This window comes from Podarcis raffonei, chromosome 14, assembly GCF_027172205.1.
Source record: "Podarcis raffonei isolate rPodRaf1 chromosome 14, rPodRaf1.pri, whole genome shotgun sequence".
Taxonomy (NCBI): domain Eukaryota; kingdom Metazoa; phylum Chordata; class Lepidosauria; order Squamata; family Lacertidae; genus Podarcis; species Podarcis raffonei.
In genome coordinates, this window is record NC_070615.1 from 6,663,172 (window position 1) to 6,680,537 (window position 17,366).

The 17,366-nt window shown below is 42.2% G+C and overlaps 1 protein-coding gene across 2 annotated transcripts; it reads left to right on the plus strand.

Annotated features, from left to right (window-relative positions):
- The first annotated feature begins 146 nt into the window (after positions 1 to 146).
- Positions 147 to 15,275, plus strand: DNAAF4 (dynein axonemal assembly factor 4). Of its 2 annotated transcripts, XM_053366161.1 has the most exons (9): positions 148 to 331; positions 1,388 to 1,535; positions 4,177 to 4,310; positions 5,155 to 5,383; positions 6,402 to 6,547; positions 9,845 to 9,954; positions 10,244 to 10,397; positions 11,962 to 12,067; positions 14,920 to 15,275. In XM_053366161.1, the coding sequence occupies exons 1-9, from the start codon at positions 209 to 211 to the stop codon at positions 15,018 to 15,020; spliced, it is 1,251 nt and encodes a 416-aa protein (XP_053222136.1). In that variant the 5' UTR covers positions 148 to 208; the 3' UTR covers positions 15,021 to 15,275. The 2 variants fall into 2 exon arrangements, with proteins under 2 accessions (XP_053222137.1, XP_053222136.1); XM_053366162.1 differs by lacking the exon at positions 4,177 to 4,310 and having other exon boundaries at positions 147 to 331; positions 1,437 to 1,535.
- Positions 15,276 to 17,366: the final 2,091 nt, after the last annotated feature.

Genomic DNA, 17,366 nt, shown 5'->3' on the forward strand with positions numbered 1-17,366 from the left:
TACAAAGCAAAATCCTTTCCAGTAGAAATAAATGCTTGGAAGATGGAAAAAAAGAAAGAAAAAAATAAGAACCGCCAGGAGGGAAGGCAGCGCGCGCCACCGCCCGCCATCCTCAGGCTCCGTTCGCCGGAAGTGCTTCAGAGCTTCCTGGAAACCGTTGCTTAGCAGCGGCGATGCCGCTACGGACGGGGCCCTTAGCAACGGGATCATGCCGGTGTGGGTGCGCGACTACAGCTGGGAGCAAACGGCCGAGGCCGTCTACCTGGTCGTCCCCTGGAGGGCCGCCCCGCTCCGCCGCGACGGCATTTTCTGCGCCGAGCGATACCTCAAGGTCTGCGGTAGCCCGGCGGGGGCAGGCAGGGCCTGGGGGTGGGGTGGCCCTCATGCAGCTGGGGGCCCTTTGCCAGGAAAGGAAAAGAAACAGTTGTATTGGGGACAAGAACTTGTTGAACCAACAATCTGAATTGGAATACAAGAGGGGGAGGTATGGGGAAGTCAGGGAAATATGTCATTGAAAATAAGGACGTTGAATTCTATGTGTTTTTAAAAATTTTTGTTTCGTTTTTTTTTTAATTTTTTGATATATTATAATGGAAAAATCTTAATAAATATCATTTTAAAAAAAAAAGGAAAAGAAACAGTTGTAGTGACAGGGCAGGGGGCGCCACGAAGACCCTAGCGGATCGCTTGCAGTGCAAGCCTGTATGTGTCTACTCAGAAGTAAATCCCAGCGAGGTTTGCCCTCATCAGGCCTACGTCGGTCTTGCAACCTTAAGCTAGTGTTGCTGCTCTTTAAGGTAGAATTGTGAAGTTGGAAGGGACCCTGAGGGTCATCTAGTCCAACCCTCTGCAACACTGGAATTCTGATCGGATCTCCCCTTCTTCTTCACGTGCTTTTTTTTAATGGAGCCACAGAGGGATGCCTCAGACTGGATTGAAAGAGCAGCACTGGGGCGGGGGGAGGATGTTGTCTTTATTTTGATGGTATATATTGTGTTTTTTAGGGTGATCTTTTCTGTGAACCGCCTGAGATCTCCGGGTACAGGGCGGTATATAAATTCAATAAATAATAATAACAATAACACAGGAGTATGCAGTTATCCCATATGGGGATCAAACCTGCAACCTTGGCGTTATCAGCACCACACTCTAACCAGGCTGAGAAATGTGTTGGGGCCTAGCAGGTTCGGGGCAAGTATAACGTGTAAATGTTTTGGGATACATATTGTTGTTGTTATTGTTATTGTTATTTATTGCATTTATATCCCACCTTTCCTCCAAGCATCTAAAGGTGGTGTGAAGCTTTGACTTGCGCCCCCAGCGTGCTGCCCAAGTGTGTTTCTGAAATGCAAGCATATTCATGTTGATTTCTAAATGTTCTTATTAGGTAAATTCTCCTCCGTTTCTATTCGAAGCCATTCTCTACGCTCCTATAGATGATGTCCGCAGTACTGCCAAAATCGAGAATGGCTCAGTTTTCTTCACCCTCTATAAAAAAGAAGCGGCCATGTGGGAATCCCTCATTATGGAAAATGGTGAGTTTTCCATTGGGTTGGTCTTAAACAAACCTTTGCTGACCTTCCTGCAGTATTTATATATGTTTCCTTTGCCACATATATGCATCACCATACTTATTATTATATATTAGCACTCACAATTCCTAACATTTTTTTTCTCATTTAACTAAAGCTTAACAAGTGATGTGATGCCCTTATTTTTGACTATATTCGGTAAAGTTAATCCAGTTTGCCATAAAGTCGTCTTGTCTTTGTTTCCTAATTTTAATAAAGTGTGTTAGTCTAGTGATTAGGGCAAACCCCTTTCCATGGGCGTAGCTAAGGGGGGTGGGGGGGGCAGATGCCCCTCTCCCTAGATTCACAAATATTTTTGAGAAGCATTGAAAGTTGTTGTCTGATGTAGAGCTGTATATATCCTTTACAACATCCACATTTCTTGCCAATGCTTTACAGATTTGTGTAATAATGAATGGGAAATTATTTATCCTGTAAAGGTCGGGGAGTAGAAATGTAAACCACTACTATTAGCAGTATTTTTGTTATTATTATTTTTATGTGTGTAATGGGACGCGGGTGGCGCTGTGGGTAAAACCTCAGTGCCTAGGACCTGCCGATCATATGGTCGGCGGTTTGAATCCCTGCAGCGGGGTGAGCTCCCGTCTTTCGGTCCCAGCTCCTGCCCACCTAGCAGTTCGAAAGCACCCTTAAGTGCAAGTAGATAAATAGGTATCGCTTTATAGCGGGAAGCTAAACGGTGTTTCCGTGTGCTGCGCTGGTGCTGGCTCGCCAGAGCAGCTTTGTCACGCTGGCCACGTGACCCGGAAGTGTCTCTGGACAGTGTTGGGCCCCGGCCTCTTAAGTGAGATGGGTGCACAACCCCAGAGTCGGACACAACTGGCCCGTACGGGCAGGGGTACCTTTACCTTTACCTTTAATGGCTGCTTGCTAAACACAATAAACTGAACTAAACTAAACTCAGTTATCTGAGGTTCTGCCCCCCCCCCCAGCAGAAGCTTGTCCCCTGCAATGTCCTGTTTATGAGGTATTTTTACCCATGATTTCCTAAAAAAATTCTCAACAACTTTGGCTGCACCTCCGCGCCCCCCCCCCGTCCTGGCTGTGCCCATGCCCCCTTCCTTTGTCAACTCATCTCTTTAACAAATGATGCATACAGCAGTCTCCACTTCCCCACATATTGATTGGACTCAAGGCAGCTTACAGATAAATACAAGAACTATTAAAACATAGAAAAAACAATCATTAAAAAAATTAAGCATAAAGAGTTTTAGCTGCTCTTGCCATATAAGAAACACTGGTTCTAGTAGACTTTCATATCACACAGTCCCTTTTACATGACTTTTTATTTTTATCCAATATTTCTTTGCCATATCATATTACTGCCATGTGTGGAACAAGTGTGTGTTTTACCTTTGCTGGGTATCCAGCAAAAGTAATGTGCTATGTCCTCATTATCTAGAAACAGTTTTCTCTTATTTTCAAATTTAGAGAAAGCTTGTGTGCACTTTCCCCAAATATCTAATGCGTTATTCTCCTCACAGAGCCCATTTCATCATGAATTCTTTAACTTGTTTGGTTCTGTATTATATTTAACAAGTAACTGCTAGATTTTTGCTAATATGTGCCTGTTGGTCTCTGTTATTAAGTTGTTGAACTCTGTTGCTGCTTTTATTTGTTCATGTGTTCAAAGATTTTCCTAGACCTTAAATACTAAAACCATGGGCATTTCTTCCCTTCTCTTAATCTCCAATTAAGTGATCATAGTCCCCTGATATAATAAATTTTAAATCCTAAAAAGATTATTATTTATCCAGATTTCAAAACTTGTGCTTGTATTCCAATTGATTTTTGGCAGCATAGATTCTAAGGGTTTGGGCGCAACAGACACATATAATGATCCCAGGCACTTAACAAATTTGATAGTAGAAAATTATCTTTAACTAACTGTTGCCTTACATTGCTGTTTCCCTATAATATTTTGTGCAAGGGTATTCTGATAACGTTTGCTCAGCTCTTGATATGAAATAATGTGGGGTCACTATCCAACCTCCTATCGAGTTTTTGCAATTTGCAATATACAACAAACTCAAATTTGAGATCTAGAGAGGGTTGGACTAGATGACCCTCAGGGTCCCTTCCAACAGTTTGATCCAAAAGCCAGAAGCAGCATTATAAAATTGGGAAGTAAGAATGAGCTAAAATGTCAAGCTGCAGTGACAACCCCTCCAGGCAGTGCTGCAAAGGCAAAGAGGGGTTGGTAAGTAGCAATTAATTTGTCCCCAGAAGGGTTTAGTCTTCAGGGAGTCCTTGACTCCTCCCCATGCATTGCTTACTGCTTCAGGGGGCATGATCTTTAGGTCCTCTTCTTGTCACTACTGTCCAGGGAGAACAATTCAGTTCCCAGCTCCTTGGCTGCAGCTTTGTCACTGGAAGTCTCTTTTCCCCTTCCTTCCTGCTGTTGGATGAGGGGATGGAAGGAGTTGCCCAATCAGCAGTGTTTGGCTTGCCTTACTGCCCCGCGAAGAACAGTGCCTGAATATCACTGCAGCTGACACAGTTTCAGAATCTCTCATTTCTCATACCTCAATTGTACTATTACACCTATTGGTCTTTTAATTGATATTGGAATGGTTCTCTTCAGGGGACAAGGGAGAAATGCAGAGAATCCGAGAGGATGCTGTGCGCAAAGCACAAGAGGACGCAAAATCAGAAGCAGAAGCAAAAGCTGCTCAGAAACGAGAGCGCAGCAAGTTTGCTGTGGAGGCCACAATTAAGGTAAATCTGGTGCTGCCTGAGTCATCCTTACGAGCGGAAAACAGGATTGCAAATAATGGATAACCAATATTATACCTACTGACAATATTATAAAGGTAAAGGGACCCCTGACCATTAGGTCCAGTCATGGCCGACTCGGGTTGCGGCGCTCATCTCGCTTTATTGGCTGAAGGAGCCGGCGTACAGCTTCTGGGACGTGTGGCCAGCATGACTAAGCCGCTTCTGGCGAACCAGAGCAGCGCACTGAAATGCCGTTTACCTTCCCACCGGAGCAGTACCTATTTATCTACTTGCACTTTGACGTGCTTTCGAACTGCTAGGTTGGCAGGAGCAGGGACCGAGCAATGGGAGTTCACCCCGTTGCGGGGATTCAAACCGCGACCTTCTGATCAGCAAGTCCTAGGCTCTGTGGTTTAACCCACAGCGCTACCCGCGTCCCTTATTATATTATAATATTATACCTACTGACAATATTATACCTACTGACAAATGTTTCTTCAGATGCTACAGTTTGCATTGCAGCCTCAAAGTTAACATGGGTGGAAGCTACACACATATTAAAAGCTCTGTGAAAATGCTTTCTTTAATAACGTTTTGAAAAATGCATTGAATTTGGCATATCACATTCTTGCCATGTGTGGAACAAGCTACCCTTCTTTTATATATATATATGGGCAGCAGTGTGTTTTACCTTTGCTGAGTATCCAGCAAAAGTAATGTGCTATATCCTCCACCCCCTCCTTCGTAAGAGTTACTGTGTTGAATATAAGAGATAAGTCATGAAAGACTTTGCACCTTAAAAGTAGTTGTAGTGCAGCGTTTGACGGTTCTGCAATTCAATCAGCTGGAAGATGCGGAAAGAGAAAGGATAGAAGAGCTGAAAGAAAAGGAGCGGAAAAAAGCCACTGAGGAGATTGAGAAATGGAAAGAGCAGAACGAGAAACAAAAGAAGATTCATTTTCGTCAGCCACATCAGGAACACAGAAAAACCCCAGTGGAAAGCAAGCAAGAGAAAAAAAGGAAAGTGAAATCTTCAAGTAGAGGAACATCCAAGTCAAGTACAACTACAGGAGGTAAAATGTTCTTGCTGTTTTCAAAACAAACATTTTAACCTTCCGCTGCTTTTGGCTTGTGAAACCATTTCTAATCTGTATTCACCCTAGTATCCAGGCTCAGCATTATTGCTCCATTTTTTATTTCAGCTGCTTTTATTCCTTGCTAAAGTGTCAGCACAGTACTTTCCTCCTTTGTGGCATCTCCTGATAGGATGGATGAGGTGGGTGCCTGGGTAATGAAGAGTGTTGGCCCCTTAGGTAACTCAGATCCGGCCCTCCTCAGAAGGCAGAAAACGTGCCTGGCTGGTATGATGTACAAACACCATTATAGCACAGACTACTGAACAACTTCCAAATCGAAGTAACTTCTTATTGTTCCTACTATCTTCATTAACCTAGAAGCTAGCCTTTCTTCACCTGTGGGTTCTGTGAAAAGGGAACAATAAACAACAAAGTTTAATACAATGGTCCTAGGACTTTACAGTATTGACGGTGCACAATAGTTTATCTGTAATTGGTTTTATATGTTCTCCATGATTATTTGTTATTTATATTTTATATAAGCTCCAGTTATTGCCTTTATGGCTTTTAAAAAAAAAGTGATTTAACCTTTGAGATAAATTATCTAAAAGTGTTCCCATCCTGAGAGTTAGCTTGCCTGTTAGTGTTTCCCCTGAGGTCTTTTTCTTCCTTCTCAGTGGCTTGCACCATCAGATGCACATGTGCTGGTGTGCTTCTTTGGGCCTTCAGGATCCCACCAGGCACTACCCCCAGGATACTGGATGCTCTAATCATAGCAAATGCCAAATGTTTATCTCAGCAGTGGTGATACAAATAAAGAGACCTTTTACATGCAGCTTCAGCCCTGTTAGTTGTAAATAATCTGTACTTGTATCATCCTGCCGACGCCTGCCAAATAAAGGTTAGAAAGAGGAAACCTATTTAGATCTGTGCCCAAGACTCTTCTTTTCCCTCCCTGGTTGCTGTGAACTGATACATTGAAAAATTAATTCATTATGTATTCTGATTATTGCAGATACAGTTTCTGGAAATATGTTTTCAGAGAAGCTGAAGGAAGAATCTATCCCTGCTCCGCGATCTGCCAGTAGCATTGAAATAAAATTCACCCCTCGCGTCTTTCCTACAGCTCTCAGAGAATCCAGGGTTCCAGAAGAGGAGGAGGTAGGGAGACCCAGCCGCTCTGCTGTGGCTTCATGGCATGCTGAGGAGCTGCAGGTGTAGAGTGGGGCGTGGGCAGGCCTCCAGCATTATTTTAACCACTTTAGAAAAAAGAATCTGGATAGACAGTCCCACATGTAGAAAGCGAAAAATAAAGGTACTTTGAAAAGGTCATAAAGTGATGTGGACTTTAAATGGAGGGAGAGGATTTGTCCTACTGATTGCTAATGATGTCATAGATACTGTCCAGTAGGGGCCAGTGACACTTCTTCAGTCATGTTCCTCACAGCAATTGAAATTGCAATGTTTGGGCTAGCTGCAGACAGGAAAACATGTTCTCCTGTCAGTGAAATGTTGGCAATGAAATAGCCCCACAACACACACGGCAAATTGAGGGAAGACTTCAGCCATTGAGAATTAACTGTGCACTTATGATGTTGTAAACTGATGGTTTGGAAAGGCCTGTATGCTATTACCGTATTTTTCGCTCTATAACACGCACCTGACCATAACACGCACGTAGTTTTTAGAGGAGGAAAACAAGAAAAAAAATACTCTAAACAAAACAGTGGATGTATGATTTTTGTGGTTCATGCTGTGGCCACAGACATGTGATCTGACGGTGAGTTTGGGGTAGCCCAATGCAAAAATCCTGAGGATCCATGTGGATCCATGCTTTGTAACCACGTTTTTGCGCCATTGCGGCCCCATGAAACAGTGGGTGCGTGTGTTTTTTGGTGCAGGCTGTAGCCATGGATATGCTATGTGATCTGATGGTGAATTTGGGGTGACCTAGTGCAAAAATCCTGAGGATCCATGTGGATCTGTGCTTTGTAACCACGTTTTAAGTGGGGAGGGAAGGAAAAGAACTCAAGGGACAAGGAGCACGCGTAGGGTGTGTGGAGAAGGATGCTGCTAATAATGCAGGAGAGGCTCCTCTCTGGCTTTGCTCCTTTAGAACAAGCAGGCTCTGCGTCTCTCCCTCCTCCCCGGCAAGGAAACCATGATAGTAACCACTCTGAGACAAATCAAGAAAAATTGCGACCAACACTCTCCCCCAACAAGCGCAGTGAGGTCAAAACACACACACACACGCAGAGAGAGAACTGGCCCTAAAGTCACAGGGGTGCTGGGGGAGTGAACGGGAAGCAAGAAAAGGAGAAGGAGCCCTCACACACACAGAGACACACAGAGTGTCGATTCTAAAGTCGCAGGGGCGCAGGGAGAGCGCAGGGGCGCAGGGAGAGTGAACGGGAAGCAAGAGAAGGAGAAGGAGCCCTCACACACAGAGAGACACACAGAGTGTCAATTCTAAAGTCGCAGGGGCGCAGGGAGAGTGAAAGGGAAGCAAGAGAAGGAGAAGGAGCCCTGACACAGACACACAGAGTGTCAATTCTAAAGTCGGAGGGAGAGCGCAGGGGCGCAGGGAGAGTGAACGGGAAGCAAGAGAAGGAGAAGGAGCCCTCACACACAGAGAGACACACAGAGTGTCAATTCTAAAGTCGCAGGGGCGCAGGGAGAGCGCAGGGGCGCAGGGAGAGTGAACGGGAAGCAAGAGAAGGAGAAGGAGCCCTCACACACAGAGAGACACACAGAGTGTCAATTCTAAAGTCGCAGGGGCGCAGGGAGAGCGCAGGGGCGCAGGGAGAGTGAACGGGAAGCAAGAGAAGGAGAAGGAGCCCTCACACACACAGAGACACACAGAGTGTCAATTCTAAAGTCGCAGGGGCGCAGGGAGAGTGAACGGGAAGCAAGAGAAGGAGAAGGAGCCCTCTCTCACACACAGACACACAGAGTGTCAATTCTAAAGTCGCAGGGGCGCAGGGAGAGTGAACGGGAAGCAAGAGAAGGAGAAGGAGCCCTCTCTCACACACAGACACACAGAGTGTCAATTCTAAAGTCGCAGGGGCGCAGGGAGAGTGAAAGGGAAGCAAGAGAAGGAGAAGGAGCCCTCACACACACAGAGACACACAGAGTGTCAATTCTAAAGTCGCAGGGGCGCAGGGAGAGTGAACGGGAAGCAAGAGAAGGAGAAGGAGCCCTCACACACACAGAGACACACAGAGTGTCAATTCTAAAGTCGCAGGGGCGCAGGGAGAGTGAACGGAAGCAAGAGAAGGAGAAGGAGCCCTCTCTTACACAGACACACAGAGTGTCAATCCTAAAGGGGGAGAGCGCAGGGGCGCAGGGAGAGTGAACGGGAAGCAGGAGGAGGAGAACGATAGCTCAAGCACACACACACACAGCCCCTACAGTGGCTAATCCAAAATCGGACAGCAAAAAACTGCAGGCAGGGACAGAGAGCATGGGGTTGTTTTAAAGCAGCCAACCCCGCTCTGCTTCTCTCCCTCCTCCCGGCTAGGCTGGCTGAAAAGCTTTGCTGCTACTTAGCAGCTCAGTGGGGAGGAGAGAGGAACATAGAGGACGGGGTTGTTTTAAAGCAGCCAACCCCGCTCTGCTTCTCTCCCTCCTCCCCGGCTCCGCTAGCTGACAGGAGCCGCTTACTGTTTCAAAGCGAGCCACGGACTGCTCACAACTGCAGCAGATTCCCCCGCCATCTGTAGGCATTCGCTCCATAACACGCACAGACATTTCCCCCTACTTTCTAGGAGGAAAAATCTGCGTGTTATGGAGTGAAATTTACGGTAATTCAGAGGACAGTGGAAGCAGGCTGTAAACAAAGGGAAAGGAGAATGTTTTTGTGTGGAATGTGGTTTTCTTTATGAATGTGTGCATGTACTGCCATGACTTGTAAAAGTAAGCAGTGCCTGTCCACCAAAAGGGATTATGACAATGACCCTTACCACAGGTTAGAGCAAAGGTAATGCGCAAACACTGCAGAGAAACTGTAGGCAATGCTTCTCTGGAGGTACTGATTTTCTATCACAAAAGACACAAGCAAACAAGCCTGAGTTAACTGAAAGTTATCAACAGCCATTGCCCATAATAACTCAGTGGAACTTTCCATGCGCAGAGGCACCCTTCCTCCATACAAGGGGAAAGCAAATGACAAGGGAGGGTGTTGGTTCCAGGCCCTGCCTGTGGGCTCCCCAGAACTACTTGGTCTGCCACTGTGGGAAGAAGCAGGATGTTGAGCTAGGTGGACCCACCTTGACATAATCAATTTGGGCTCTTCTGGCATTCTAAATCTGGAACCCTTTGGAAGTCAAATGCCAATACACTTGGTGTTCAGTATTGTTGCCATACACTGGCATATTCACTTGCATTTGCTAAATAGGGCAATTGAATATACTTGTACTGTTTTAGGCACAAAGCACTGCACATATCTTTTATTCACAGTGGCTATGTAAGCAAGCAGAGGCTCGCAGAATCATAAATTCAGACATTGCTGAGCTAGAAGATTTAAAAGAAGAGGAGAAGAATCCAGATTGGTTGAAAGACAAAGGAAAGTGCGTTTGGATGTTGCTTCAAAGGATGTGTAAAATCACTTTTATCTCATATGTAATAATGGTTTGCTGTTTATGGGGGAAAGGGAATGAAGTAGCAACAAGTTGGGTGGGCAGTGTATGTGTGTTTGTGGTTCAGTGCAGGCTTTTGCGATTCTTCTCAAGGTCTGTCAGAATGGCAACAATTATGAATCCTGGTGGGAGTCCTAGACGTAAAATTTAGTTGGATACAACCCTTAGTCCTTTTGGAAATGTAATAACTAGACTATTCTGTATACTCTTATCTTTTTAGTAAAATGTTTGCAACGGGAAATTATCTTGCTGCTGTCAATGCCTATAATTTGGCAATTCGTATCAGTAATAAGATTCCAACATTGTACTTGAATCGAGCTGCCTGCCACCTTAAGCTGAGAAATCTACACAAGGCGATTGAAGATTCCTCAAAGGTATTTGCTTTTATCAAAGCTTTCAGGTCTGTAGCAAAACTCTGTATCACATTCATTTGTCACCCTGCTGTGACTATACAAGCCTTATAGTATCATGTGCAATACTGTTATTGTTTAACACCGAGTAATTATAATTTCATCAAATATCAACATTTCCCAAAATTGACACCTAACAAAATGAAATTCTGTAAAAATCTGTTGTGCCATCATCTAGGTTAGCTGAAACTTTATTAGAATTTGCTGTCTGCCATAGATTTTTGTTTGTTTGTTTCATGAGAATATTTGTAAGCTGACTTGAGAGCCTCTTGGGGCTATAAAGCAGGATATAAAATATATATAATAAAATTGGCTGATGCCACTGTGTTAGGATTACAAAACTGTTGGGTTCAAGGGCAAGTTCATGCTCTCCCTCCCCCCTTTCTTTGTGTGTGTCACTCGTAAGGGTGTATGTGCACTATGCAGCTGTCAACTGATAAGCCTGGTTTTGCTACTTTAAGTAAGGGTCTGATACTGTCCTTGCTTGCAGCCTGTAGTAGTTTCCTTACCAGTCTACTTACTGCCCTCTTTTATTATAATAATCTGCTAATTTATATGCCTCTTAATGGCCACATGACTTCTAAGTGGTTTACAAAATATGAAAACTAATTGTGCAATGTTGTTAAAATGCAGTAAAATACACCATTATTAAAATACATATTAAAATCTCAGTAAAAATGTCAAAATATAAATGGCTGTAGCTCAGTAGTGGAGCATCTGCCTTGCATGCAAAACCAGCATGAGAACCATCGTGATGTGGTTAGAGTATTGGACCAGGGGGTGAATCCTCACTTGGCCATGACCCTTACTGGATGGCCTTGGACCAGTCACTGCCTCTCAGCCCAATCTACTTCACTGGGTTGTTGTGGGGGTTAAATGAGGAGGAGAACCATGTAAACTACCTTGAGTTCCTTGGAGGAAAAGGTGGCATATGAATGATGATGATGGTGGTGAAGAAGAATAGGCCCCATGTTCAGTTCTTGGTGGCATCTCCAGGTAGGGCTTAGAGAGACTCCTGCCTGAAACTCTGAGAGCTCTGGAGAGCTGTTTCAGTCAGTGTCAATAATGCTGGCCTAGATGGACCAATGGTCTGACTCAGTATAAAGCAGCTTCCTTTTCTATAGTGAAAATATACAGTAAAACAGTTGGGCAGTTAAAGCAAGAGAGCTGCGGTCTGTGCCCATTTGTGCACCAGGTAGCAATATGTTGTAGCTGCTGCCAGTGCCGGATTTACATAAAAGCTAAACAAGCTATAGCTTAGGGCCTCTAATTGTGCTATTGATTAAAAAAAATAAAAAATACAGATACCCACTAAGACTTCAGACACCTCAGCCAAGGCTCAGCTTGTTTTGTTTGTGCTCCAGGGTGGTCCAGCAGAGAGGTACTTGACATGTTTGTGTCTCTGCAAATGAAGGCAAGGAACCTGATAGATTTGAAAACAAATGCCGGCAAATGCATGTGTGAGTCATACACTGTCTTCAAGGGACAGCTAAGCTGACTTCCAAACTTGTGTGTTTTATTTTTCAAGGCTTTGGAATTACTGACTCCTCCTGTTCCTGACAATGCTAATGCTAGAGTGAAAGCTCATGTGAGGCGTGGGGCAGCATTCTGTGGACTGGAATTGTATGCTGAAGGTAAAGGAAAGATACATGCTGAAGATAACATTCCTGCATTTGTTGGGATTTATTGTATGATATGAACAAGACTTTGTTAATCTGTACTTTTTATTTTGCTTGTTCATCCAGGAAGTTAAATCCTTTTAAATTTTAGTTTTGTTTTATTTATGGAGATGGGATGATGCAATACAAGGCATCCGCCAGACTCAAAATAGACCTAATGACATCAACGGACTTAATGAACTTCTGCCCATTGATTATTTCATTTTATTTTATTTTGTATAATTTTTATTAAAGAATTTTTTATAACCACAAAAACATAACAATACAATACAATAAACACAACAAACAAACAAACAAAAACAAAAACAAGTACAATTTCAGATCTTATTTTCTTGTACCTTTCTTCTCCGACTTCCTCATGCCTCCCTTTTCTGTATTCCAATTTCTAATCAATTATTCAGCAAATCTTCCCTTATTTTAATTTAGTTTAATCTTCCTTATTCTCCTTATCTTATCCATTACTAATAGTAACCATTTATTTTCTAGTCCAACATCATTCTAGCTTTCATTAATTTTGTAATATTTCTTTAAATAGTCCTTAAATTTTTTCCATTCTTCTTCCGCTGCTTCTCTTCCCTGGTTTCGGATTCTGCTCGTCATTTCTGCCAGACCCATGTAGTCAATCACCTTCATCTGCCATTCTTCCAGAGTGGGTAGATCTTGTGTCTTCCAGTACTTCGCAATGAGTATTCTTGCTGCTGTTGTAGCATACATGAAAAAAGTTATATCCGTCTTTAACACCCCTTGGCCGACAATACCCAAGAGAAAGGCCTCTGGTTTCTTAGGGAAGGTATATTTAAATACCTTTTTCAGTTCATTATAGATCATTTCCCAGAATGCCTTAATCTTCGGGCACGTCCACCAGAGGTGAAAGAATGTACCTTCCTTTTCCTTACATTTCCAACATTTATTATCAGGCAAATGGTAAATCTTTGCAAGCTTGACTGGGGTTATGTACCACCTATAGATCATCTTCATAATATTCTCTCTTAAGGCATTACATGCCGTAAATTTCATCCCGGTGGTCCACAACTTCTCCCAGTCAGCAAACATAATGTTATGACCAATGTCCTGAGCCCATTTAATCATACTTGATTTAACTGTTTCCTCCTGTGTATTCCATTTCAGCAGCAAATTATACATTTTTGACAAATTTCTAGTGCTGGATTCTAACAGTTCAGTCTCCAATTTTGATTTTTCCACCTGGAAGCCTATTTTACTGTCCATTTTAAACACTTCATTTATTTGATGATAATGCAACCAATCTCTCACCCCATTGATTATTTCAGTAGGTCCCCTTTGAATTATTTGCATAGATCATCTACGGTCTGTTAACACACTGTTACCCACAACCAATAGGAACAAAACCACAAAAGTTCATTTCTTCTTTCTACAAGTATTATTCCTGTTAGATGAAATCTTTAAGTATATCAGGCAGTGTGTTGCATTGGAACACTTTATTTTCTAAACTAGCTTTCTTTGCCCGATGTGAAAGTGAACAGAAAAGTCTTCTGTATCTTTCTTTCCTTTTCCAAGTAGTTTCTCTCTTTGTAAATATATTTGTTTGCTACCTTGTTTCCTTTAGCTTTACTGTTCATCTAATTTGGAGCTTGACAAAATGCTTCCTTACTTCAATCTGCTTTCATCATTTCTAGCACCTGTAGATTTCTGTAGTAAAATAATTGGTATGTTTTGCCTTTAGCTGTATTTTCCTTGTCCAGTACATTTCCCCAAAGAAAATTATGTAATACTTCTCCCAAAATTTCTGGGAATTGGAAGGTGAGCAGCCATTATGTCCCACTTCTCCCCTCCAATGTAGCACAAAGTAACTCAAAAGACAAGGCACCAAAACACCCATTTCCCTGTTTATTCACTCCATGCAGGTGCTTTTGAGAAAAAAGAAATGCACAGCTTCTCAGCCTACTACACATAACCAAAGTTTTATCAGTGACTCAGCACAGTCATGTTCCTGTTGTCAATATCTAGAAATCTGACTTGCAGTTCTGCAAAGTACTGGTTTTTTATGGGTGGCTGCAGGGAGCCTTTGGGTTCCGAGTCAAACCTGAAGAGCAGGCATTGCTTGTATTCTGTTTTAGAGATTTCCTTGCCTGTAAATACCATTGTTTATTAAAGGAAAATCTGTCCGTCTGTTTCCCAGGTCTTGCTGGTATAAAGACTTTATGCTAAAGGAAGTGTAGAATAGCAACAATAAAGTAGGGTACTACCAATGGCCTCTAAAAATGTCCCGGCTAGGCCGCGTTATAGGACTAAGAAGCACATTCTGTATTGGTCAGCAAGACAATCTAACTCCTGGCCAGGCAGCAGCAGGGTGTAATGAAGTGGTAGAGCCAGGGCTACATCCCCATTGCTCACATTATGCAGGAAAGATGGTAGAGTGGGGGTACAAATGGTAGAACCAGTGGCTCTTAGGCCACCAACTCAGCCCTTTCCCATACCTCCATTTTGGGGCTTTTGTCAGGGATCCTACAGGCAGAAAGGGGCTTTGGATTGCAGCCCAATGCTATAATCCAGGGATAGGGAACTCCAGATGTTGTTGAACTCCTATTTCCTAGCAGCCCCGCTAGCATGGCCAGTGGTCAAGGATAGTGGGCTGTCCAGCAGCATCTGGAGGGCCATAGGTTCTTCACCCCCAGTGCAATTCTATACATACAGTACTTACCTGTGATTAAACCCCTTTGAACACAGGACTTACTTGTAAGTCAATATGCACAAAAGTAGATGCATTTTCTACTTTATAGTATGTTGCTGCCATTGTATGATTAAAATGCATGCTAAATTAACCCTAGGTCTCCAAGATTATATTGCTGCTCTCAAGATCGAGCCCACAAACAAAAATGTAGAAGATGATGCTGAGAAGATTCGACGCATAATTCAAGGAAATGAATGATTCATGGAGGTGGAGAATGCAAATTTGGTGATCAGCTATCCTGTCCATGCTAGTAATGTTGATACTTATCCTTGGAAGATATTTTGTTGGTGTATTAAATAAGTAGTTGAATATTCCTCTTCTTTAGCTCAGGTATAGTAGTTAACAAATAGGGGAACATTTGAGGGCCTTTATAAGAATATAATATAAAATGCTTTCTTAAACTTAGAACACATTTTTTCTTATCTTGCACAGTAAACAAATAGAAAAGCCTAACTTTGCTTAAGTTTGGATTTGTTTTAAAACTTGGGAAAAATAACTTGTAGTGTTAGATCATATTGCATAATTTATGAAATATGATGTCACAATTCATAAGGTGATAGAATTAATAGCAACTAGTCTACATAGCTTTTCAATGATAAGAGGTACAGTCAAATACTCCCTTGAAGAAAACCTCACCAAAAATACATGCCACTTCTATTTATTTCTAAAAATCAAATTATAATGTGCAATATGTAAGATATACTGTAATCAAAGCCTATTTGTTCCTCTGTAAAAATCCATAACCAAACATTATTGAAAGGTTTAATCAGAAAACTGTAGGCTTATAAGAATGTTTCTGTTATGTCTGTTCTCCAGGGGACTCCATGACCCTCCTTTTTTTCTTTGCCTCTGTTTATTGCCTTGCAGAAGATGGCTTAACTGAAAGCTTAAGAACATTTGTCAATTCAAAATGTGCCTTAGTGATCCCTCTCTTAACATGAGAAGTGGTACTCCTTGAGCTACAATGTGCTGAAGCTTGTTATGTCTTGGATTTGTAGGGCTTGGTCCTCTTACAAACTACTAAAGTACTCCCTTTCTGGTATATTTGTATAACCATTTGCATAGTTATAGGGCTAGCAAAAAGGCGTACATGAAAAATGTTTCTGAATGTGGAAAAGTCCTCAATCCTACTGGAGAAACACCAAAAAGTTTTTTTGTTTTGTTATTCCCATGCAACATTTTGTCTCTAGTTCTAATTCCTGATATGAGGAAGAAAACTCATGTTGGTGAGAGGAGCACTTCTTGATGCCAGCAACCCTCTAGGGAGCCAGCACAGAAGCCTAGTTCTCACTAAGTTTAAAACCAAGTAGTGTCTGTGCAGCATCACCAGACTGCAGTTGGGTGCTCTGAAAACTGAATGCTTCTTCATACTAAAGCCAGCATGGCAGTGTCCTGCATATTTAAAAAACAATCAGTTACATCAAAGTCTAGGATTAAACTTTCTCCCCAACATACATAAGAGAGAGGAGCATTAAATCATGCAAGTTTTCACCTGCATTCAGATATTAGTCTCTTACCTCAGTAAAAACTAGATCTTAGAATTCCATTTGATGATCTTCTGACTTTAGTGCTAGCATACTTAATAGGATGTTGAACCACGTATTTTTACTGGTAAGGCCTTATTGAAATCAGACTTACTTTCAATAAAGATGTTTCAGTATTAGATTATTAAACAAAAAAACCAGACTGTTACTCTCTTATTTGCTTTATTATTTTAACAGATAACAAAAACACACTACTAGATTTTATAAAGTGTGCATAAGATCTGAGTGATCACAAACTTTGCTTTTGTCAGTGCCAGTGTTAATACCATTAAATCGTGTCATCCCACAAGTAAACAAATGATTTGTGAAAGTATTGTCCTTTGGACAGAATTTACAAGGTACCATTTGTGTGGTAGGCGGTATAGCACCGTATTCACCTGATGTTGTTTTATAGAGCAAAAGCTGGGGCTTAGTTAAGAAATTGCTAGAGGTGAGAGTCTTTGCCTCCAACATACAGGAAAACACAGGATTGCCAGGGTTTGCACATGGACGCCACTGGACAGAGGCTGTGTTCTTTGCACCACCCCTTGGTTTTGTTTCTGGCTCAGAAGTCATTTTCAGTTCCTGTGCAAAAGTAGAAAAATTAAGAGGTTCCATAAGAGCATAGGTAGTTAAATGACATATTTAAATCTAGCTTTATAGATGGTTCACTTTTAGAAACTGAGCTGGCACAGCAAGGAGGTAAATCCTGTTGAGCTCAATGAAACAACTTCTTCTTCTTGAAATTTGTATACCACACTATATCTGTAGATTTCTGGCAGGTTCACAACATAAAATTACAATATAAAAAGCACACGATAAATAATAAAAACAAAAACAAAGATAACTCAATAATCCCCCCTTCCACAACACATTTAAAAGAGCATTGGATGTCAATCAGCCATACTATTTTTTATTATGAGTCGAAGTATTTAGGACCAACTGAGGTGCTTGATGCTTGCATGGCTGTCTTCCTTAAATGGACTTGGAAAAACCTTTACCCCTCATTGAAAGGAGCCCT